General features: G+C 44.2%; 1 protein-coding gene across 3 annotated transcripts in view; it reads left to right on the top strand.

The window, feature by feature from the left end:
• Nucleotides 1-21,740, top strand: part of LOC143808719 (cytochrome P450 2C14-like) — a 564,240-nt gene extending 542,500 nt beyond the window's left edge. For all 3 annotated transcript variants that reach the window (XM_077291651.1, XM_077291650.1, XM_077291652.1), the window contains one exon: nucleotides 20,930-21,740. In XM_077291651.1, the coding sequence (XP_077147766.1) occupies nucleotides 20,930-21,108 (179 nt within the window). In that variant the 3' untranslated portion in view covers nucleotides 21,109-21,740. The remainder of the gene's footprint in view (nucleotides 1-20,929) is intronic.
• The last annotated feature ends 2,618 nt before the right edge of the window (nucleotides 21,741-24,358 follow it).

The following is a 24,358-nucleotide window of genomic DNA, read 5'->3' as shown; positions in this document are numbered from 1 at the left end:
TAAAACATAACCTTTACTTAGAATATTAAAATAGAACAAACTATAACAAACAAATAAAGTGCTCACGCCGAAAACTGTGCTCAAGATAAAAAACTGGTTTGATCTCACCAATTGTGGACAAGGGATCCCCACATGGATAAATCGGGTGATCCTAGGGAGGGTCCAAGCAGTAGAATAATGAAAGGGGACAGGGACCTATTCCCCTGTCGTGCCCCAGCACAAAACTCCTGTCCTTACAAGGACAGGCCCAAGTATGCTTTACTATGGACACCCCCCACCAAATATAATGTAGTTGACGCCTCCCTGTCTGTACACCGTGTCACTTTCCAGATGGTAGGGGTACCTTAATTCATTTTGAACAAACTTTGTATATCTGATATCTATGTGGCTTTGAAGTTTATTAAGTGGCTATCTCTCATTTTCCCCACCCTATATCCCCTTGTCCTTTTATATTATGCAGCATCTTACATATATTATCTATGCCTGCCTCTGTATAGTGCTATTATGGTGATATTTTTTGCCACCCCCCTTTTTTGTATGATAGAATTGGTTTGTGCTTCTTCTCATGTATGCACACTCCTTGACATTAAGTAATATTCGTACAGCACACAGTTTGTTATAATAATGATATCCAGGTTATCGTCTTTCTGCTTACTAGGCATACGAATACGCCTCTTTTTATGTGTGGACACTTCCTTACATAGTGAAGAATGTAATTATAGCAGATCATGTGGTCTGGACACTTCCAGTCTCCGTAATTGGACTATTATTCTATCTCTGTAGTTTATTTATCTGTGACCTGAAGCTGCATGGGGTGGACCAGCCTGAATGACAATCACCCGTTTTGTATTTGATAGCCTATTGTGCCTGAGTCGTAAGCTATGTGTTTACATACGGAGAATGGGCCTGTATAAAGTACTCCAGTGCCATGTGTCTGGGTTTTTCTACCTAACTATACATCCGGAGCGCTTTATACCAGCGGAGTACTATGTATACGAGTATGCCATCCTGCTGCGCCGGGTTGTTAGCGGCCGCTTGCGTTTCATGCTTGGAACGCACAACAGCACTGGCGTACCGGAAATGAGGTATCCAATATGGCGTCGGCACTTCCGGTTGCGCGATATGCACTGGGAAGAGGCCGGCAACCATTGAACACATGGGCAGACAGCGTGCGTTCCAGTAATGGAGCGCAAAAGGACCCGGTAAGCAGTATTATCAGAGCCGGTACGGGGGCAGGTATTGGTTGGTATGGACCCGCTTGGTGGGGAGGGATTTATAATTAATTTTTTTCTTTATCCGCCATGTATAAAAAGGGATAGCAGATGCCACTCGGTGCTGACTCACTTATCAGGGTGGAGTGCCACATGATATCACCCATCTCCAGGATGCTATACAGCCACTGCGTATACTCCGTATCTTTGAGTGCTTGAGTGGACTTTACTCACGGACTTTTGAACTGATGTCTAGGCCTGTTTGGCCATGAAAAAATCTCCCCTGATGAATCTCCACTATTGGTGAAGAAACGCGTAGGGAGGCGTCAACTACATTATATTTGGTGGGGGGTGTCCATAGTAGAGCATACTTGGGCCTGTCCTTGTAAGGACAGGAGTTTTGTGCTGGGGCACGACAGGGGAATAGGTCCCTGTCCCCTTTCATTATTCTACTGCTTGGACCCTCCCTAGGATCACCCGATTTATCCATGTGGGGATCCCTTGTCCACAATTGGTGAGATCAAACCAGTTTTTTATCTTGAGCACAGTTTTCGGCGTGAGCACTTTATTTGTTTGTTATAGTTTGTTCTATTTTTATATTCTAAGTAAAGGTTATGTTTTAACTTATTGGGATACACTCTTCTAGCTTATATCTGTTATAATCCCCAAGAGTTGGCAACGGCTTGGTACATCCAAGCCATAGCTTATTACACTGTTTTTTTGTCCAGCTTGCTATCATGATTTTGTCCTGTTAGCTGGAAGCTCTGGGATGCAGAGTGACACCACCGCGCCGTGAGTCGGTGCGGTGGTTTCTTTTGCACACTCTGCGTGGTTTTTTGTTAGTTTTTTATGCTGACCGCAAAGATACCTTTTCTATCCTCAGTCTGTTTAGTTAAGGCTGGCCTCCTTTGCTGAAACCTATTTCATTCCTGTGTTTGTGACTTCCATCTTAACTCACAGTCAATAAGTGTGGGGGGCTGCCTATTTCTTTGGGGAATTTCTCTAAGGCAATGTAGGCTGTATTTTCTATCTTTAGGGGTAGTTAGCTCAGGCTGTGAAGAGGCATCTAGGCAGAGTCAGGAACGCTCCACGGCTATTTCTAGTTGTTGTGATAGGACTAGGGGTTGCGGTCAGCAGAGCTCCCACTTCCCAGAGCTCGTCCTGTATTACTAGTTTGCTCATCTGGTCATTTCTAGTGCTCCTAACCACCAGTTCAATCATAACACAAACCCCAGGCTCCAGGACCATTGTCTGCAGGTCACACCACTGCTTTCACTGTTTTGCGTAGAAGCCAATCCCCAGTACATCATGCATGAAAAGATGCCTCTAGCCCTGCACCTGTTGTGGCTCACAGTCAAGCAGCACCATCATCAAGCCCGTCCACCCCTTGTCCCAGCACAGCCTTCAGTTGTCTATTACCCAGTCTTTGGAACGCAAGCAGAAATTCCCAGCCAACGCCCCACAGGCCACAGTCCTAAATTCTAATATTTCTCTTCTGCTTGTGCTAGAAATGCTGCCTTTTAGGCTCATTGAGATGGAAGCTTTCCGCAACCTGATGGTGGCTGCCGTCCCAAGGTTCTAGGTCCCCAGTCGCCACTATTGCTCCCAGTGTGCCGTAGCGGCATTACACCAGCATGTGTTCCACAACATTACCAGTGCCCTCAGCAATGCTGTTACAGGGAAAGTCCATCTAACCACGGACACATGGACAAGTGCTTGTGGGCAGAGATGGTACATCTCACTGATGGCACACTGGGTTAACATAGTGGCTTTCAGGACCCAGTCGAACCTTGGGATGGAACACATCCTCCCCACGCCGAGGATTGCTGGCCCTACGTCAATCAGAGTTGCCCCCACAGTCTACAGCTCCTGTACATCCTCCTCCTCCTCATCCTCCTCTTCATCCTCCATCTCTGAAATCAACACATCAGTCAGAAGCTGGAAGCACTGCAGCACTGCCTCAGCCAAGCAGCAACAGGCTGTACTGAAGCTAAGCTGCATAGGTGACAAACCACGCAATGCAGAAGAGTTGTGGACAGCGCTGAAAGAACAGTCAGATGTTTGGATGACACCGCTGAACCTACAGCCAGGTTGTGTGTGACAATGGCCAGAACCTGGTGGCAGCTCTGAGGCAAGGTTAGCTCACAAACGTACCTTGCTTGGGCAATGTGCTTAACCTCGTGGTTCAACATTTTCTAAGAAGCTACCCGGAGTTGCCGGATCTGCTAGTGAAAGTACACCATCTGTCTGCCCATTTTAGAAAGTCAGCTACAGCTTCAGCTGCCCTTGCCATGCTTCAGCAGTGTTTGAAGCTTCCTGCTCACCGGCTAGTGTGTGATGTCCCCACGTGCTGGAACTCTACACTGCTTATGTTGGAAAGGATTTGTGAGCAGAAGAGGGCAGTTGCTGTCGATATTTAGTTCAGACTCCACACATAAGACCTCAGGAGTGGACATGGATGTCTGACATATTTACCATCCTCCAAAACTTTGAGGACTGCACCAAGATGGTGAGCGGCAATGACACCATAATTAGCATCACCATTCCGCTTCTCAGCATTCTGAAAAATTCTGTGCTCAGAATTAAAGAGGATGCATTGCAGTCAGAGCACGAGGACATGGAACAAGGAACCATACAGGGATTACACTCAGCCCAGCTTCATGTCTTCCCTACGTGGATTGGTAGGCAAGGAGGAGGAAGAACAGGAGCTACTTTCATGCACTATAGACGGTACTACAAACACAGCTGTCATACCGTCTGATCAGCTGGGATGGCCTGAGGACAGGGAGGAGGAGGATGAGGAGGATGACAGCATGGTTAGTCGTCCTGTTGGTGAGGACACAGAAGTCTTGCCTGTTAGCATTCTTGCACGCATGGCTTACTTTATATTGCGCTGCGTTTCACTTGACCCTTGCATTATAAAAATTTTGGGTGACACTCATTAGTGGTTGGTGACACTTCTAGACCCACGCTACAAGGAGAACTTTCAATTTCTTCTACCAGAGGCAGAGAGATGTACTAAAATTTTGCAGTACCAGAGGGCCCTTGTAGAGGAATTCCTTAGAAAAAATTCCCATGTGAGAATGCTGGCAGCAGACGTCAGCGTTTGTTGTACAACCAAGGAGTCCAAGTGAGAGAGACCGAAGTACAATCCAGCTCAGGCAGGGGAACAATGGCAAAGTTCTGGGACAGTTTTCTCAGACCCTCCCATCATGATGGCACAGAGGCATGGGGTGCTGTCACAAGAAGTGCAATGTTTGGGAAGATGATGAGGGACTACCTTGCAGATCGTACAAACTTCCTCCATGATTCCTCTGTACCTTTTAATTATTGGGTATCCAAGCTGGACAAGTGGCATGAACTGGCTCTCTACGCCTTGGAGGTCCTGGCCTGCCCTGCTGCTAGTATTCTGTCAGAGCGGGTTTTAAGTGCCACTGGTGGAATTATAACAGATAAGTCAATCCGCCTGTCAAATGAAAATGCTGACAGGCTAACTCTTATAAAAATGAACAAGGGCTGGATTGGGAAAGACTTCTGTACACCATCTTGTGAAAACAGCGAAATATAACCTCAAATGCATTCTCTCTTTTGGGGAGGTGTATTCTCATGCACCTCTTCACAACCATACATGGGTATACGCTTCCAGATTTGGTCTCTTTGTTGTTATCCTCCTCCTTATCCTCATCCTCATCATCCAGAACCACTAGATGACCAGGGTGAACGTGCTCTGTACTGTTATAGGCCGGTGCATTTTGGGGAAGGGGGCTGTGATGGCGCTATTTTATTTAGTAAAGAGAGGACCCCACATTGGGGAATTGGGCATCACATTACATTGGGCCTACTTCTTAACTCTGTCTCCTGCAATGTGTCCTTTAACTGCCACTAGATCACCAGGAACATGCTCTGTACGGTGCATTTTGGGCAAGGGGCTGTGATAGCACTATTTTATTTAGTAAAGAAAGGACCCCACATTGGGGAATTGTTTGTCAGCTCATGCCCTCCATTACAAGTCTCAGAGACCCACACCCCTACATTGGGCCTATTTCTTAACTCTGTTTCCTGCAATGTCTCTTCCTTATCTCCGATGACATGACCTGGGTGAATGTGTTCTGTACTTTTATAGGCCCCAGAATTTTGGGCAAGGGGGGCTGTGATGGCAATAGTATATTTTTTAAAAACGGTACCCCCATTGGTGAAACCACATCCTTGTTGGAAAAGACTTCATAACATTTGTGTACCTTAAAGATCTCACTTGAAAAGCTCCTTTTTGTGTTGCCTGGTTGCTCACATTGGACACAATACACTTCATACAAATTTGTAAAGCAATGCTGTTATTTTGGCTCAGTAGTTCATTACAAATATTTCTTTGTCGACTATATTAGTTTCTCTCCTTGAGATTCATAACTTTGGCTGCCTCAAATGTACAAATGGCGAATATACAAATGGCGATTTGGAATCCAGATTGAAATACTGTATACCAAATGCATTCAGAAAATCACATAGCTGCATTTCTTGTAAAACATTTACAGATGTGACAGACAATGCTCATAGTGACACAATCTTGAGAAATGTTTGTTTATTCACTTCACAAACAGTTCTAAGCCTCTATATGTGTGCAGTTTGTCATTGTAAAACATTAAGGTTTACTGAAACTTTGCCTGTGGTCATTTGATCTAAATCCTTGTGGCTTTTATATTCTAGGGGTTTATGGCCCCAGTCTGATGATTCCATGATATCTCCGTTTCATAGAACCTTGAAAGCTGGCAACTTGAAGGTGTGGGTGAAACTAGAGTTACTACATAGTGTAAATCACTATACAAGACCAGAGAAACATGACTAAGACAGATGCCAAAACTGGGGTACCTGTACATGTACAGTGTGCTGATGCCTGCATAATTGGGGACAACCCTGTTTAAATCTGCATGTTTCCCCCAGTGTCATGATCTCAATGGCAAGAGATCATAGCATCAGCATATATAGGAACTAGCTCTTGGAAGATGGAAACTGAGCTGACCATGAACTAAACCTAACGCACAACTAGCAGTGGCCGGGTAGCATGCCTACGTTGATTCTAGATGCCCAGCACCAGCCGGAGGACTAAATAAAGCTAGCAGAGGAAAATATTAGTCCTAGCTCACCTCTAGAGAAATACCCCGAAAGGAGACAGAGGCCCCCCACATGTATTGGCGGTGAATCAAGATGAAATAACAAACGTAGTATGAAAATAGGTTTAGCAAATTTGAGGTCCACTTACTACATAGCAGAAGACAGAAAGGACACTTTCATGGTCAGCTAAAAACCCTTTCAAAACACCATCCAGAAATTACTTTAAAACTCTGGCATTAACTCATAACACCAGAGTGGCAATTCCTGTTCACAAGAGCTTTCCAGACACAGTAACGAAACTACAGCTGTGAACTGGAACAAAAATGCAAAAACAAACATGGACAAGAGTCCAACTTATCTAGTAGTTGTCTAGGAGCAGGAACAAGCACAGAGAGGCTTCTGATAACATTGTTGACCGGCAAGCAACTAACAGAGCAGCAAGGCTATATAGCGACTCCCACATCTTGATGGGAACAGGTGAACAGAGAAGATGAAGACACCAGTTCAATTCCACCAGTAGCCACCGGGGGAGCCCAGAATCCAAATTCACAACAGTACCCCCCCCTCAAGGAGGGGGCACCGAACCCTCACCAGAACCACCAGGGCGATCAGGATGGGCCCTATGAAAGGTACGAACCAGATCAGAGGCATGAACATCAGATGCATTCACCCAAGAATTATCCTCCTGGCCGTATCCCTTCCACTTGACCAGATACTGGAGTCTCCGTCTGGAAACACGAGAGTCCAAGATTTTCTCCACAACGTACTCCAACTCACCCTCAACCAACACCGGAGCAGGAGGCTCAACGGAAGGCACAACCGGTACCTCATACCTGCGCAATAATGACCGATGAAAAACGTTATGAATAGAAAAGGATGCAGGGAGGTCCAAACGGAAGGAAACAGGGTTAAGAATCTCCAATATCTTATATGGGCCGATGAACCGAGGCTTAAACTTAGGAGAAGAGACCCTCATAGGGACAAAACGAGAAGACAACCACACCAAATCCCCAACACAAAGCCGAGGACCAACACGACGGTGGCGGTTGGCAAAAAGCTGAGTCTTCTCCTGGGACAACCTCAAATTGTCCACCACCTGCCCCCAGATCTGATGCAATCTCTCCACCACAGCATCCACTCCAGGACAATCCGAAGATTCCACCTGACCAGAGGAAAATCGAGGATGAAACCCCGAATTACAGAAAAACGGGGACACCAAAGTGGCAGAGCTGGCCCGATTATTGAGAGCGAACTCCGCCAATGGCAAAAAAGCAACCCAATCATCCTGGTCAGCAGACACAAAACACCTCAGATATGTCTCCAGGGTCTGATTAATCCGCTCAGTCTGGCCATTCGTCTGAGGATGGAAAGCGGACGAAAAAGATAAATCTATGCCCATCCTAGCACAGAATGCCCGCCAAAATCTAGACACGAATTGGGTCCCTCTGTCAGAAACGATATTCTCAGGAATACCATGCAAACGAACAACATTTTGAAAAAACAGAGGAACCAACTCGGAAGAAGAAGGCAACTTGGGCAGAGGAACCAAATGGACCATCTTAGAGAAACGGTCACACACCACCCAGATGACAGACATCTTCTGAGAAACAGGCAGATCTGAAATAAAATCCATCGAGATGTGCGTCCAAGGCCTCTTAGGAATAGGCAAGGGCAACAACAATCCACTAGCCCGAGAACAACAAGGCTTGGCCCGAGCACAAACGTCACAAGACTGCACAAAGCCTCGCACATCTCGTGACAGGGAAGGCCACCAGAAGGACCTTGCCACCAAATCCCTGGTACCAAAAATGCCAGGATGACCTGCCAATGCAGAAGAATGAACCTCAGAGATGACTCTACTGGTCCAATCATCAGGAACAAACAGTTTATCAGGTGGGCAACGATCAGGTCTATCCGCCTGAAACTCCTGCAAGGCCCGCCGCAGGTCTGGAGAAACGGCTGACAATACCACTCCATCCTTAAGGATACCTGTGGGCTCAGAGTTACCAGGCGAGTCAGGCTCAAAACTCCTAGAAAGGGCATCCGCCTTAACATTCTTAGAACCCGGTAGGTATGACACCACAAAATTAAACCGAGAGAAAAATAATGACCAGCGCGCCTGTCTAGGATTCAGGCGCCTGGCGGTCTCAAGATAAATCAAATTTTTGTGGTCAGTCAATACCACCACCTGATGTCTGGCCCCCTCAAGCCAATGGCGCCACTCCTCAAAAGCCCACTTCATGGCCAAAAGCTCCCGATTCCCAACATCATAATTCCGCTCAGCGGGCGAAAATTTACGGGAAAAGAAGGCACAAGGCCTCATCACGGAGCAGTCAGAACTTTTCTGCGACAACACTGCCCCAGCTCCGATCTCAGAAGCGTCGACCTCAACCTGAAAAGGTAGAGCAACATCAGGCTGACGCAACACAGGGGCAGAGGAAAAACGGCGCTTAAGCTCCCGAAAGGCCTCCACAGCATCAGGGGACCAATCAGCAACATCAGCACCCTTCTTAGTCAAATCGGTCAATGGCTTAGCAATATCCGAAAAACCAGCAATAAATCGACGATAAAAGTTAGCAAAGCCCAAAAATTTCTGAAGACTCTTAAGAGAAGAGGGCTGCGTCCAATCACAAATAGCTTGAACCTTGACAGGATCCATTTCAATGGAAGAGGGGGAAAAAATATATCCCAAAAAGGAAATCCTCTGTACCCCAAAAACACACTTAGAACCCTTCACACACAAAGAATTAGACCGCAAAACCTGAAAAACCCTCCTGACTTGCTGGACATGAGAGTCCCAGTCATCCGAAAAAATCAGAATATCATCCAGATACACAATCATAAATTTATCCAAATAATCGCGAAAAATATCATGCATAAAGGACTGGAAAACTGACGGAGCATTTGAAAGACCAAAAGGCATCACTAAATACTCAAAGTGGCCCTCGGGCGTATTAAATGCGGTTTTCCACTCATCCCCCTGCCTGATTCGCACCAAATTATACGCCCCACGAAGGTCAATCTTAGAGAACCACTTGGCCCCCTTTATGCGAGCAAACAAATCAGTCAGCAACGGCAATGGGTATTGATATTTAACAGTGATTTTATTCAAAAGCCGATAATCAATACATGGTCTCAAAGAGCCGTCTTTTTTTGACACAAAGAAAAAACCGGCTCCTAAGGGAGATGACGATGGACGAATATGTCCCTTTTCCAAGGACTCCTTTATATATTCACGCATAGCAGCATGTTCAGGCACAGACAGATTAAATAAACGACCCTTTGGGTATTTACTACCCGGGATTAAATCTATGGCACAATCGCACTCTCGGTGCGGAGGTAACGAACCAAGCTTGGATTCTTCAAAGACGTCACGATAGTCAGACAGGAACTCAGGAATTTCAGAGGGAATAGATGATGAAATGGAAACCACAGGTACATCCCCATGAGCCCCCTTACATCCCCAGCTCAACACAGACATAGCTTTCCAGTCGAGGACTGGGTTGTGAGATTGCAGCCAAGGCAATCCTAGCACCAAATCATCATGTAGATTATACAGCACCAGAAAGCGAATAATCTCCTGGTGATCCGGATTAATACGCATAGTTACTTGTGTCCAGTATTGTGGTTTATTATTAGCCAATGGGGTGGAGTCAATCCCCTTCAGAGGAATAGGAGTCTCCAAAGGCTCTAAATCATACCCACAGCGTTTGGCAAAGGACCAATCCATAAGACTCAAAGCGGCGCCAGAGTCGACATAGGCGTCCGTGGTAATAGATGACAAAGAGCAAATCAGGGTCACAGATAGAATAAACTTAGACGGTAAGGTGCAAATGGAAACAGATTTACCAAGCTTTTTAGTGCGCTTAGAGCATGCTGATATAACATGAGTAGAATCACCACAATAGAAACACAACCCATTTTTCCGTCTAAAATTCTGCCGCTCGCTTCGGGACAGAATTCTATCACACTGCATACTCTCTGGCGACTTCTCAGTGGACACCGCCAGATGGTGCACTGGTTTGCGCTCCCGCAAACGCCTATCGATCTGAATAGCCATTGTCATGGACTCATTCAGACCCGCAGGCACAGGGAACCCCACCATAACATCCTTAATGGCATCAGAGAGACCCTCTCTGAAAGTCGCCGCCAGGGCGCACTCATTCCACTGAGTAAGCACAGACCATTTACGGAATCTTTGGCAGTAAATTTCCGCTTCATCTTGCCCCTGAGATAGGGACATCAAAGTTTTTTCTGCCTGAAGCTCCAAATGAGGTTCGTCATAAAGCAACCCCAAGGCCAGAAAAAACGCATCCACATTGAGCAACGCAGGATCCCCTGGTGTCAATGAAAAAGCCCAGTCTTGAGGGTCGCCCCGGAGCAAGGAAATCACAATCCTGACCTGCTGTGCAGGATCTCCGGCAGAGCGAGATTTCAGGGACAAAAATAATTTGCAATTATTTCGAAAATTCTGAAACCCAGATCTATTCCCCGAGAAAAATTCCGGCAAAGGAATTCTCGGCTCAGATACAGGTGCATGACAAACAAAATCTTGCAAATTTTGTACCTTCGTGGCGAGATTATTCAAACCTGCAGTTACACTCTGAAGATCCATTGCAAACAGGTGAACACAGAGCCATTCAAAGGAGAGAAAAAAAAAAAAAAATTTCAGCAGACTACTTATTTCTCTCCTTTCTCAGCCAAGGATTTTAACCCTTTAGTGGGCCGGTCAAACTGTCATGATCTCAATGGCAAGAGATCATAGCATCAGCATATATAGGAACTAGCTCTTGGAAGATGGAAACTGAGCTGACCATGAACTAAACCTAACGCACAACTAGCAGTGGCCGGGTAGCATGCCTACGTTGATTCTAGATGCCCAGCACCAGCCGGAGGACTAAATAAAGCTAGCAGAGGAAAATATTAGTCCTAGCTCACCTCTAGAGAAATACCCCGAAAGGAGACAGAGGCCCCCCACATGTATTGGCGGTGAATCAAGATGAAATAACAAACGTAGTATGAAAATAGGTTTAGCAAATTTGAGGTCCACTTACTACATAGCAGAAGACAGAAAGGACACTTTCATGGTCAGCTAAAAACCCTTTCAAAACACCATCCAGAAATTACTTTAAAACTCTGGCATTAACTCATAACACCAGAGTGGCAATTCCTGTTCACAAGAGCTTTCCAGACACAGTAACGAAACTACAGCTGTGAACTGGAACAAAAATGCAAAAACAAACATGGACAAGAGTCCAACTTATCTAGTAGTTGTCTAGGAGCAGGAACAAGCACAGAGAGGCTTCTGATAACATTGTTGACCGGCAAGCAACTAACAGAGCAGCAAGGCTATATAGCGACTCCCACATCTTGATGGGAACAGGTGAACAGAGAAGATGAAGACACCAGTTCAATTCCACCAGTAGCCACCGGGGGAGCCCAGAATCCAAATTCACAACACCCCAGTAAAATAACACTTAGGGCTCGTTCACACAAGTGTAAATCGAGGCCGAGAGCTATCTGATGTTTTATCAGATAGTACTCAGACGAGTACTGTGGAATAGTGCTGATCCACACCTTTCCTCTTATGCCAATTCGACATAAGAAAAAATTGTGGCATGCTGCAAGTGACTCTGATATTCAGACCATGTACCCACACAACTAACATCGGCAGTCCAATTACCGCAGACATAGGCAATGGAGAAGATGGAGATATTGCATTCTCTTTCTTCTCTGAAACTGTGATATGATTTTCTCACGAGAGAAAATAGGACCAACCTAAGGTTTGATCAGAGTGACATTAGCATAATTGTCCCAATTCTTTCAAATGAGAGAACATACGGCCATGTGACCCTGGATTTCTAAATATGTCCAGTGACAGTGCCATTCCAACAGTGTATGCACTGGCTCTCCCGGGGCTCACATGATCCCTTTGGCCAATCACTGCTGGCTTTACGCTACTTCTTAAGACATCAAGAGGAAGTCAGTGTTGCATCTGGCCACTTACTTCCTCTTAGGGTCTGCTACGTCCGAGCAAAGGGAGAGTCAAACTAGTGGTGATTGGCCTCAGGGATCACATGACATAATCTCACATGAGCCCTGTGAAAGCCAGTGCCGACATGGCTGGAACAGTGCAGGCACAGGAGATGAACATAAGTATTGTTATTTTACTGAGATCAAACATTCAGATTAAGAAGGGGGTTTCCAAATAGTGAACAACTAATTTAGCATAAAAGAAGCTTTATTTTGTTAAAAATCTTCCAAATTTTTCAGCAGACGCTGTAATTGTCAGACTAGTCCACAGTCCTCTTCTCAGCTTCCTACTCCAAAATGTGACTCAGTGGTACAGAAGGCACTTGTTCTTCTTCCCCTATCAGCCCACCATAGATGTGCTCATAAAGCAGAGTTTATGACTGGCATACAGGAGGTGAGACCCCTGTGTCCTAGTGTGCAGGAGTTAGAACTATACACGGGGCCCTCTGACAAAATGTTCTTTGGGTATCTGAGGTTTATTTATTTTATTTAATTATATAGCGCCATAATTACACACGTAATGTTATGGCTGATGTCCTATTATTGGGGCACTTGTGGATGGTCTGATATTATTTAGGTAGCTTTGGTTGACACAATATTATGAGGAGGCTGACACTACAATTCATGGAAGTCTTGACTGATGCACTGTTATTGGGGCATTTGAGGCCTTCGTATGGTGGTTGATAATATCCCTAGGTGAGATTGTATTTTTCTTAGCCAAGAGTAAAGTTTGTCTCTTATTGTCTAAGTAATATATTCCAAGCTCCTAATACCGTAGGGTCTTATAGATGCCAGGGCCTGGCTGCAAGATGATGTCAGAGACTGGAGTTGAGAGGAGGACATAGTTGGTGTTTCTACCCAGAGACACATCCAGTTCCCTTCTGCCTCAAGTGTCATAAGATGGAGAGAGAACTTGGAGTGATCCTTCCTGAACCCCTTCCCATAGGCACAACTAAACTGTGGCATACAATACAGGAATAGTGTTGAGCGATACCTTCCGATATTCAAATGTATCGGTAGCGGATTGGATCGGCCGATGCCGGCAAAATATCTGATCTCGCCGATACCGATACCCGATACCAATACAAGTCAATGGGACGCAAATATCGGAAGGTATCCTGGATGGTTCCCAGGGTCTGAAGGAGAGGAAACTCTCCTTCAGGCCCTGGGATCCATATTCATGTAAAAAATAAAGAATAAAAATAAAAAATATGGATATACTCACCCCTCCCGCGGAGCCTGGACCTTAGCGGTGTAACCGGCAGCCTCCGTTCCTAAGAATGCAGAGTGAAGGACATTCGATGACGTCGTGGCTTGTGATTGGTCGCATGACCGCTCATGTGACCGCTCACGCGACCAATCACAAGCCGCGACGTCATCACAGGTCCTACACTCACTGCATTCTTAGGAACGGAGGCTGCCGGTTACACCGCTAAGGTCCAGGCTCCGCCGGAGGGGTGAGTATATCTATATTTTTTATTTTTATTCTTTATTTTTTACATGAATATGGATCCCAGGGCCTGAAGGAGAGTCTCCTCTCCTCCAGACCCTGGGAACCATACACTGGGAACTTCCGATTCCGATTTCCGATATCACAAAAATATCGGAACTCGGTATCGGAATTCCGATACAGGGAATATCGGCCGATACCTGATATTTGCAGTATCGGAATGCTCAACACTATACAGGAACATTTAATGATGCTCTGTTAAAATTCATGTTTGTACATTAGGCTCCCCTTACAGAATATAAGAAATATGGTGAGTTGTTATTGAGAGGTCGGTGAAACCAATTGGGGAAAAAAAGTGTAACTTTAATAACCTGAGAAGAAGCTAGTAGGGTTTCCAAATAGAAGCAAAGTATTAATCGCAACAGATCAAAGCCCCAAAGCCAAAAAACAAATATTTATAAAATGTTATTTCTTTCCAGTTGTGGTCTCAATTAGTGTTGAGCAATACCGTCCGATACTTGAAAGTATCGGTATCGGAAAGTATCGGCCGATACCGGCAAAGTATCGGATCTAATCCGATACCGATACCCGATATGTTGTGAATTTGGATTCTGGGCTCCCCCGGTGGCTACTGGTGGAATTGAACTTGTGACATCATCTTCCCTGTTCACCTGTTCTGATTAGATCTGGGTGTCGCTATATAACCTGGCTTCTCTGTTAGATGCTTGCCGGTCAACAATGTTATCAGAAGCCTCTCTGTGCTTGTTCCTGCTCCCAGACATCTACTAGATAAGTTGGACATTCGTCCATGTTTTGTTTTTGTATTTTGGTTCCAGTTCACAGCTGCAGTTTCGTTACTGTGTCTGGAAAGCTCTTGTTGATCAGGAATTGCCACTCTGGTATTATGAGTTAATGCCAGAGTCCTAAAGTAATTTCTGGATGTGTTTTGTTAGGGTTTTCTACTGACCATGAAAGTATGCTTTCTGTCTTCTGCTATCTAGAAAGCGGACCTCAAATTTGCTAAAACTATTTTCCTGCTGCGTTTGTTGTTTCATCTCATATCACCGCCAATATATGTGGGGGGCTTCTGTCTCCTTTTGGGCATTTCTCTGGAGGTGAGTCAGGTCTTATATTTCCCTCTGCTGGCATTATTTAGTTCTCCGGCCGGCGCTGGGCATATAGGGATAAAAAGTAGGACATGCTACCTGGCTACTTCTAGATGATGCGGTAGGTTTAGTTCATGGTCAGTACAGTTACATCTTCCAAGAGCTTGTTCCTATAGAGGCTTATGCTAGTTCTCTGGCCATGGAGATCATGACAGTTTGACCGGCCAACTAAAGGGTTAAAATCCTTGGCTGAGAAAGGAGAGAAATAAGAAGTCTGCTGAGAGTTTTTTTTTTTTTTTTTTTTTTTTTCCTCTGTGCTCTTAATTGGATCACTTGTCAGTCTGTCTATGCTGCAGTCTTTCTTTTTTTTCTCTCTCCTTATAATCTTTGAATGGCTTTGTGTTCACCTGTTAATAATGGATCTTCAGAGTGTAACTGCAGGTTTGAATAATCTCACAACGAAAGTACAAAATTTGCAAGATTTTATTATTCATGCTCCGGTATCTGAGCCGAGAATTCCTTTGCCGGAATTCTTCTCAGGGAATAGATCTAGCTTTCAGAATTTTAGAAATAATTGTAAGCTATTTTTGTCCCTGAAATCTCGTTCTGCTGGAGACTCTGCACAGCAGGTTGGGATTGTGATTTCCTTGCTCCGCGGCGACCCTCAAGACTGGGCTTTTGCATTGGCACCAGGGGATCCTGCGTTGCGCAATGTGGATGCGTTTTTTTTGGCCTTGGGCTTGCTGTATGAGGAACCTCATTTGGAACTTCAGGCAGAAAAAACTTTGATGTCCCTATCGCAGGGGCAAGATGAAGCTGAAATTTACTGCCAAAGATTCCGTAAATGGTCTGTGCTTACTCAGTGGAATGAGTGTGCCTTGGCGGCTACTTTCAGAGAGGGTCTCTCTGATGCCATTAAGGATGTTATGGTGGGGTTCCCTGTGCCTGCGGGTCTGAATGAGTCCATGACAATGGCCATTCAGATCGATAGGCGTCTGCGGGAGCGCAAACCAGTGCACCATCTGGCGGTGTCCACTGAGAAGACGCCAGAAAACATGCAGTGTGATAGAATTCTGTCCAGAAGCGAGCGGCAGAATTTTAGACGGAAAAATGGGTTGTGTTTCTATTGTGGGGATTCTACTCATGTTATATCAGCGTGCTCTAAGCGTACTAAAAAGCTTGATAAATCCGTTTCCATTGGCACTTTACAGTCTAAATTTATTTTGTCTGTGACCCTGATTTGCTCTTTGTCATCTATTACTACTGACGCCTATATCGACTCTGGCGCCGCTTTGAGTCTTATGGATTGGTCCTTTGCCAATCGTTGTGGGTATGATTTAGAGCCTTTGGAAACTCTTATTCCTCTGAAGGGGATTGACTCCACCCCATTGGCTAATAATAAACCACAATACTGGACACAAGTGACTATGTGTATTAATCCGGATCACCAGGAGACTATTCGTTTTCTAGTGCTGTATAATCTACATGAGGATTTGGTGCTGGGATTGCCATGGCTGCAGTCTCACAACCCAGTCCTTGACTGGAGAGCTATGTCTGTGTTGAGCTGGGGATGTAAGGGGGCTCATGGGGACGTACCTTTGGTGTCCATTTCATCATCTATTCCCTCTGAAATCCCTGAGTTCCTGTCTGATTATCGTGACGTCTTTGAAGAACCCAAGCTGGGTTCACTACCTCCGCACCGTGAGTGCGATTGTGCTATAGATTTAATTCCGGGTAGTAAATACCCAAAGGGTCGTTTATTTAATCTGTCTGTGCCTGAACATACTGCTATGCGAGAATATATAAAGGAGTCCTTGGAAAAGGGACATATTCGTCCATCGTCATCTCCCTTAGGAGCCGGTTTTTTCTTTGTGTCAAAAAAAGACGGCTCTTTGAGACCATGTATTGATTATCGGCTTTTGAATAAAATCACGGTTAAATATCAATACCCATTGCCGTTGCTGACTGATTTGTTTGCTCGCATAAAGGGGGCCAAGTGGTTCTCTAAGATTGATCTCCGTGGGGCGTATAATTTGGTGCGGATCAGGCAGGGGGATGAGTGGAAAACCGCATTTAATACGCCCGAGGGCCACTTTGAGTATTTGGTGATGCCTTTTGGTCTTTCTAATGCCCCTTCAGTCTTCCAGTCCTTTATGCATGATATTTTCCGCGATTTTTTGGATAAATTTATGATAGTGTATCTGGATGATATTCTGATTTTTTCGGATGACTGGGACTCTCATGTCCGGCAAGTTAAGAGGGTTTTTCAGGTTTTGCGGTCTAATTCTCTGTGTGTCAAGGGTTCTAAGTGCGTTTTTGGGGTTCAGAGAATTTCCTTTTTGGGATATATTTTTTCTCCCTCTTCCATTGAGATGGATCCTGTCAAGGTTCAAGCTATTTGTGATTGGACGCAGCCCTCTTCTCTTAAAAGTCTTCAGAAATTTTTGGGCTTTGCCAACTTTTATCGTCGATTTATTTCTGGTTTTTCGGATGTCGTTAAGCCATTGACCGATTTGACTAGACAGGGTGCTGATGTTGCTAATTGGTCCCCTGATGCTGTGGAGGCCTTTCAGGAGCTTAAGCGCCGTTTTTCTTCTGCCCCTGTGTTGCGTCAGCCTGATGTGACTCTTCCTTTTCAGGTTGAGGTCGACGCTTCTGAGATCGGAGCTGGGGCAGTGTTGTCGCAGAAAAGTTCTGACTGCGCCGTGATGAGGCCTTGTGCCTTCTTTTCCCGTAAATTTTCGCCCGCTGAGCGGAATTATGATGTTGGGAATCGGGAGCTTTTGGCCATGAAGTGGGCGTTTGAGGAGTGGCGCCATTGGCTCGAGGGGGCCAGACATCAGGTGGTGGTATTGACTGACCACAAAAATTTGATTTATCTTGAGACCGCCAGGCGCCTGAATCCTAGACAGGCGCGCTGGTCATTATTTTTTTCTCGGTTTAATTTTGTGGTATCGTACCTACCAGGTTCTAAGAATGTTAAGGCGGATGCCCTTTCTAGGAGTTTTGAGCCTGATTCACCTGGCAACTCTGACCCCACAGGTATTCTTAAGGAGGGAGTTATCTTGTCAGCTGTTTCTCCAGACCTGCGGCGGGCCTTGCAGGAGTTTCAGGCGGATAGACCGGATCGTTGTCCGCCTGATAGGCTGTTTGTTCCTGATGATTGGATCAGTAAAGTCATCTCTGAGGTGCATTCTTCTGCGTTGGCAGGTCATCCTGGAATTTTTGGTACCAGGGATTTGGTGGCAAGATCCTTCTGGTGGCCTTCCCTGTCACGAGATGTGCGAGGCTTTGTGCAGTCTTGTGACGTTTGTGCTCGGGCCAAGCCTTGTTGTTCTCGGGCTAGTGGATTATTGTTGCCCTTGCCTATTCCTAAGAGGCCTTGGACACACATCTCGATGGATTTTATTTCAGATCTGCCTGTTTCTCAGAAGATGTCTGTCATCTGGGTGGTGTGTGACCGTTTTTCTAAGATGGTTCATTTGGTTCCCCTGCCCAAATTGCCTTCTTCTTCCGAGTTGGTGCCCCTGTTTTTTCAAAATGTTGTTCGTTTGCATGGTATTCCTGAGAATATCGTTTCTGACAGAGGAACCCAATTTGTGTCTAGATTTTGGCGGGCATTTTGTGCTAGGATGGGCATGGATTTGTCTTTTTCGTCTGCTTTTCACCCTCAGACTAATGGCCAGACCGAGCGGACTAATCAGACCCTGGAGACATATCTGAGGTGTTTTGTGTCTGCTGACCAGGATGATTGGGTTGCTTTTTTGCCATTGGCGGAGTTCGCCCTCAATAATCGGGCCAGCTCTGCCACCTTGGTTTCCCCGTTTTTCTGTAATTCGGGGTTCCATCCTCGATTTTCCTCCGGTCAGATGGAATCCTCGGATTGTCCTGGAGTGGATGCGGTGGTGGAGAGATTGCATCATATCTGGGGGCAGGTGATGGACAATTTAAAGTTGTCCCAGGAGAAGACTCAGCTTTTTGCCAACCGTCACCGTCGTGTTGGTCCTCGGCTTTGTGTTGGAGATTTGGTGTGGTTGTCTTCTCGTTTTGTCCCTATGAGGGTCTCATCTCCTAAGTTTAAGCCTCGGTTCATCGGTCCGTATAAAATATTGGAGATTCTTAACCCTGTTTCCTTCCGTTTGGACCTCCCTGCATCCTTTTCTATTCATAACGTTTTTCATCGGTCGTTATTGCGCAGGTATGAGGCACCGGTTGTGCCTTCCGTTGAGCCTCCTGCTCCGGTGTTGGTTGAGGGTGAGTTGGAGTACGTTGTGGAAAAAATCCTAGACTCCCGTGTTTCCAGACGGAGACTCCAGTATCTGGTCAAGTGGAAGGGATACGGCCAGGAGGATAATTCTTGGGTCACTGCATCTGATGTTCATGCCTCTGATCTGGTTCGTGCCTTTCATAGGGCCCATCCTGATCGCCCTGGTGGTTCTGGTGAGGGTTCGGTGCCCCCTCCTTGAGGGGGGGGTACTGTTGTGAATTTGGATTCTGGGCTCCCCCGGTGGCTACTGGTGGAATTGAACTTGTGACATCATCTTCCCTGTTCACCTGTTCTGATTAGATCTGGGTGTCGCTATATAACCTGGCTTCTCTGTTAGATGCTTGCCGGTCAACAATGTTATCAGAAGCCTCTCTGTGCTTGTTCCTGCTCCCAGACATCTACTAGATAAGTTGGACATTCGTCCATGTTTTGTTTTTGTATTTTGGTTCCAGTTCACAGCTGCAGTTTCGTTACTGTGTCTGGAAAGCTCTTGTTGATCAGGAATTGCCACTCTGGTATTATGAGTTAATGCCAGAGTCCTAAAGTAATTTCTGGATGTGTTTTGTTAGGGTTTTCTACTGACCATGAAAGTATGCTTTCTGTCTTCTGCTATCTAGAAAGCGGACCTCAAATTTGCTAAAACTATTTTCCTGCTGCGTTTGTTGTTTCATCTCATATCACCGCCAATATATGTGGGGGGCTTCTGTCTCCTTTTGGGCATTTCTCTGGAGGTGAGTCAGGTCTTATATTTCCCTCTGCTGGCATTATTTAGTTCTCCGGCCGGCGCTGGGCATATAGGGATAAAAAGTAGGACATGCTACCTGGCTACTTCTAGATGATGCGGTAGGTTTAGTTCATGGTCAGTACAGTTACATCTTCCAAGAGCTTGTTCCTATAGAGGCTTATGCTAGTTCTCTGGCCATGGAGATCATGACACCGATACCAATACAAGTCAATGGGACACCAAGTATCGGACGGTATTCTGCATGGTTCCCAGGGTCTCAAGGAGAGGAAACTCTCCTTCAGGCCCTGGGATCCATATCAATGTGTAAAAGAAAGAATTAAAATAAAAAATAGGGATATACTCACCCTCCGACGCAGCCTGGACTTTACCGCCATAACCGGGAGCCGTTGTACCTAAGAATGCGCGCTTGAAGGGCCTTAGATGAGGTCACTGCGCTCTGATTGGTCCGTAGCGGTCGCGTGACCGCTACGCGACCAATCACAAAGCAGTGACGTCACCTAAGGTCTTTCAAGCGCTTGAAATACTTTAGAAGACGTCCGCAGCTTCTGATTGGTCGCGTTGCGGTCGCGTGACCGCTACGCGACCAATCACAAAGTAGTGACATCTTCTAAGGTATTTCAAGCTCTTGAAAGACCTTAGGTGACGTCACTGCTTTGTGATTGGTCGCGTAGCGGTCACGCGACCGCTACGGACCAATCAGAGCGCAGTGACCTCATCTAAGGCCCTGCAAGCGCGCATTCTTAGGTACAACGGCTCCCGGTTACGGCGGTAAAGTCCAGGAGCCGCCGGAGAGGTGAGTATATCCCTATTTTTTATTTTAATTCTTTATTTTACACATTGATATTAATCCCGATACCGATTCCCAATACCACAAAAGTATCGGATCTCGGTATCGGAATTCCGATACCCGCAAGTATCGGCCGATACCCGATACTTGCGGTATCGGAATGCTCAACACTAGTCTCAAGTCCTCGACTATTTTTTTTTAATGTTGTCTCTTCTTTCTCACAGGTAAACGAAGCTGTGCTGGAGAAACCTTGGCTAAAATGGAGCTGTTCCTGTTCTTTACAACATTATTACAAAATTTCACTTTCAAGCCCATACCTGGAGCCAAACTGGACCTCACCCCTGCACTTGGGGCTACAAATGCCCCCAAACCCTTTGAGATCTGTGCCATATATCGCAAATAGACTACACTTTCTTACTGCTAACATGAGACATGCTGCATGTATTACACTAATTATTTTAATGAAAATCTACTGTGTCTGGTCTGCATGTGCCATGAATAGAATTGGAATAAATTGCTCTTCGTTATTTGTCATTTTAAGCTCGAGAGTGGATGACTGTTGTGTTCTACTACTTCTTCTGGAATTACAGATAGAAAACATTTTCGGTTCAGAGTTCCAAATCTCCTGCATAAATATGGAGTTATAAGTTAAAGTTCTGGCTGTCTACAACTGCCTCTAGAGGGAGCTAGGGAGCTTACAGTATACAAAATTCTCCCTCCAGTGGTGGCTGCAGGTAGACAAACAGGTGAAGAGGTTGTGTAAAATTTTAAGACAGTAGAGAAAGAGCAAAATATATTATAAATAAAAAATAAGTTTGTCAAATTTGGTAAAGTCCATGCTGGTTTTCTGGTGATCCCTGTAGATTCTGAATTGGAGAATGTCACTGAATGTGAATATTAAAAATTATTGAAATGCACTGTATATACTGAAATTATTTTTTTATAGTAAATGTTTATAAAAATAAATGCATTTTATTGTTTTCGTTCATTTTGCTCCTCAAAATTTTAAGACAATAAAGGAAAAAGAATTCATGTAAACACATGCAAATGCTCCTAAGAATTCTACAACTCAACCTATGCGATTATCTACAAGAATGCAGTCGAGTTTGTCCGCCATGACAAGGTTGACAACTTGACTTAAGTTTTAATTTTTTTTCTAGGCAGCTTACCAAAAATTATAGACAATTTTTTTATATCGACACATTGGAGAACCATAAACAATCATTATGCTTATAAGTGATACATGTCTGCAGCCCATAATTCTGATATCAGAGCATTATCCGCATTCACTGTATACTGTAAAGTGATAACTACAGTAAAAACGATCTGTATAAGTGTCTTCAGCCTCAAAAAATTACAGATGCCTTATTTTTTTTGTTACGGACATGGGAAAAACATTTTTTTGGGATAGTTGGTAAACCTGCGCCATACTCATAATATGATCGGATTCTGCTCGAACATCAGGACTTCAAAGAAGATCAAGATTTTTACTATATACTGTTAAAGTGTAGTAACACAGAACTTATTACAAGCAATCAGATGACTGCAGGTTCAAGTTTCCTAAAAAATAATAAAACAAATATAAATAAAAGCAAAGATTAAAAATATATAAAAATGTATTTCTGGTTCAAGTCCCCTAATAAGACTAAAATAAAGATTTTTAAAAAAAGTTATGTTAAAGGGGTTGTTCACTACTGAGGCATCCCCTTCTTAAATACTACATTTCCCCTGTGAAATAAAAAAGCCGTATGCTCATCTCCTGCATTGGTACAATCCACGTGATGTCGTTGCTGGATCCCACATGACATTATTATGTCACATAAGAATTGTTATACCTGTCGTTGATATTGTTGGATTGATGCTGGTATGGGAGCGGAGATTATTATGCTTTTATATAAGAATATAGTATTTAAGAAGTGGTTGTCCAAGTAGTGAACACCCTTTCTGATATGATACTGGAGGCTGGGCCAGTTCTTGCCCCTGGTCCAGTCTGTCGACCCAGATCTCAGTGGTTATGTGCCCGAGAAAGGACAAGGTGCAAGTAAGATTGAACGGTGCCGTTTAGGCATTCCATATCTGGTTATGTGCATCTCTAATTAACACGAATCAGGGGTACCTCTTAATACAATTGTGGTAGTTATTATTTAAACTCTTTTTTGTATATATATATATATATATATATATATATATATATATATATATATATATAAAATACTGGGAGGTAAAATGACTGGAAGGACAGCCGGAAATGCAAGCAATAACCTCATGAAAACGAAAAGAGACGGACCAGAAACGTCCAAACTATATTGTAGGGATAAAATATATAATTTTTATTAAATAACAGTTTTTCAAACAATGAGATCACAAGATCTGTACATGTAGTAAATAGAAAATACCTAATTATTGTATATTACTATAGGAACGCAAACAAATCCAGTAAAAACAGTAATTATTAAGTAGTGGGATACACTGAAATTATAAATGGCTCATGGATGTATATCAGTGTATATATAGTGCATATAAAGCATATGTGTAACATGCTAATGAACAGTATGCAGAAACTATTTGCAAACCTTATAAAGTGCATTTATAAAAATTATCCAACAAATCCATGTGAAAAATGCAAAAAAAAATGCAAAAAATATATACTCGTATATATTCAAAGTGCAATAGTGCAAACAACCAAGCAGCCAGTGGAAGTCAGTGTTTCCACATACATATTTGTAAGACCAGGACCGTAGCGTAACTGTAAGCTAAACTGTTTAGAGTCAAACCTCAAATCAAGAGAATAAAGTAAGAAAATACTTACAGAGCTGTATAATATGTGCCTGGCCTCCTGGAATGGCGTCCAACACCCGACGCGCATTTCGGCTCATTGCCTTCATCAGGGGGTGCATCTCTGTTGAACTGACAGATAAACCCCACCTGCTCCATCATGTCGTATGCAGTGTATGTATGTATACAGCTCTGACAAAAATTAAGAGACCACTGCAAAATGTTCAGTTTGTCTGATTTTTCTTTTTATAGGTATATTTTTGAGTGAAATGTAAATTGTTCTTTTATTCTATAAACTTCTGACAACGTCTCCGAATTTCCAAGCAATAAATTTTGTATTTTTTTCTGACAAAGAAAAATGGTCAAAATAAAAAAATAAACCCAGTGCTTAGAGACCTCAAATAATGCAAAGAAAATAAAGTTCATAATCATTTGGAAACAAAAATACTAATGTTTTACCTCAGGAAGAATTCAGAAATCAATATTTTGTGGAATAACCATGATTTTTAATCACAGCTTCCATGCGTCTTGGCATGCTTTCCACCAGTCTTTCACACTGCTTCTGGCTCAAAAATGTAAGCAGTTCTTCTTTTTTTGATGGCTTGTGACTATCCATCATCCTCCTGATTACATTCCAGAGGTTTTCAATGGGGTTCAGGTCTGAAGATTGGGCTGCCCATGACAGGGTTTCGATGTGGTGGTCTCTTAATTTTTGTCAGAGCTGTATATATCCACATACATATACAGCGGGGAAAAGAAGTATTTGATACACTGCAAAATTTATCAAGTTTTCCCCACCTGCAAAGAATGGAGAGGTCTGTAAATGTTATCGTAGGTACATTTCACCAGTGAGAGACAGAATCTTAAAATAAAAAACA

This window comes from Ranitomeya variabilis, chromosome 2 (assembly GCF_051348905.1).
Source record: "Ranitomeya variabilis isolate aRanVar5 chromosome 2, aRanVar5.hap1, whole genome shotgun sequence".
In the NCBI taxonomy this organism is placed as follows: Eukaryota; Metazoa; Chordata; class Amphibia; order Anura; family Dendrobatidae; genus Ranitomeya; species Ranitomeya variabilis.
The sequence above is the reverse complement of the archived record's forward strand: the minus strand, read 5'-3'. Positions and strand labels throughout refer to the sequence as shown.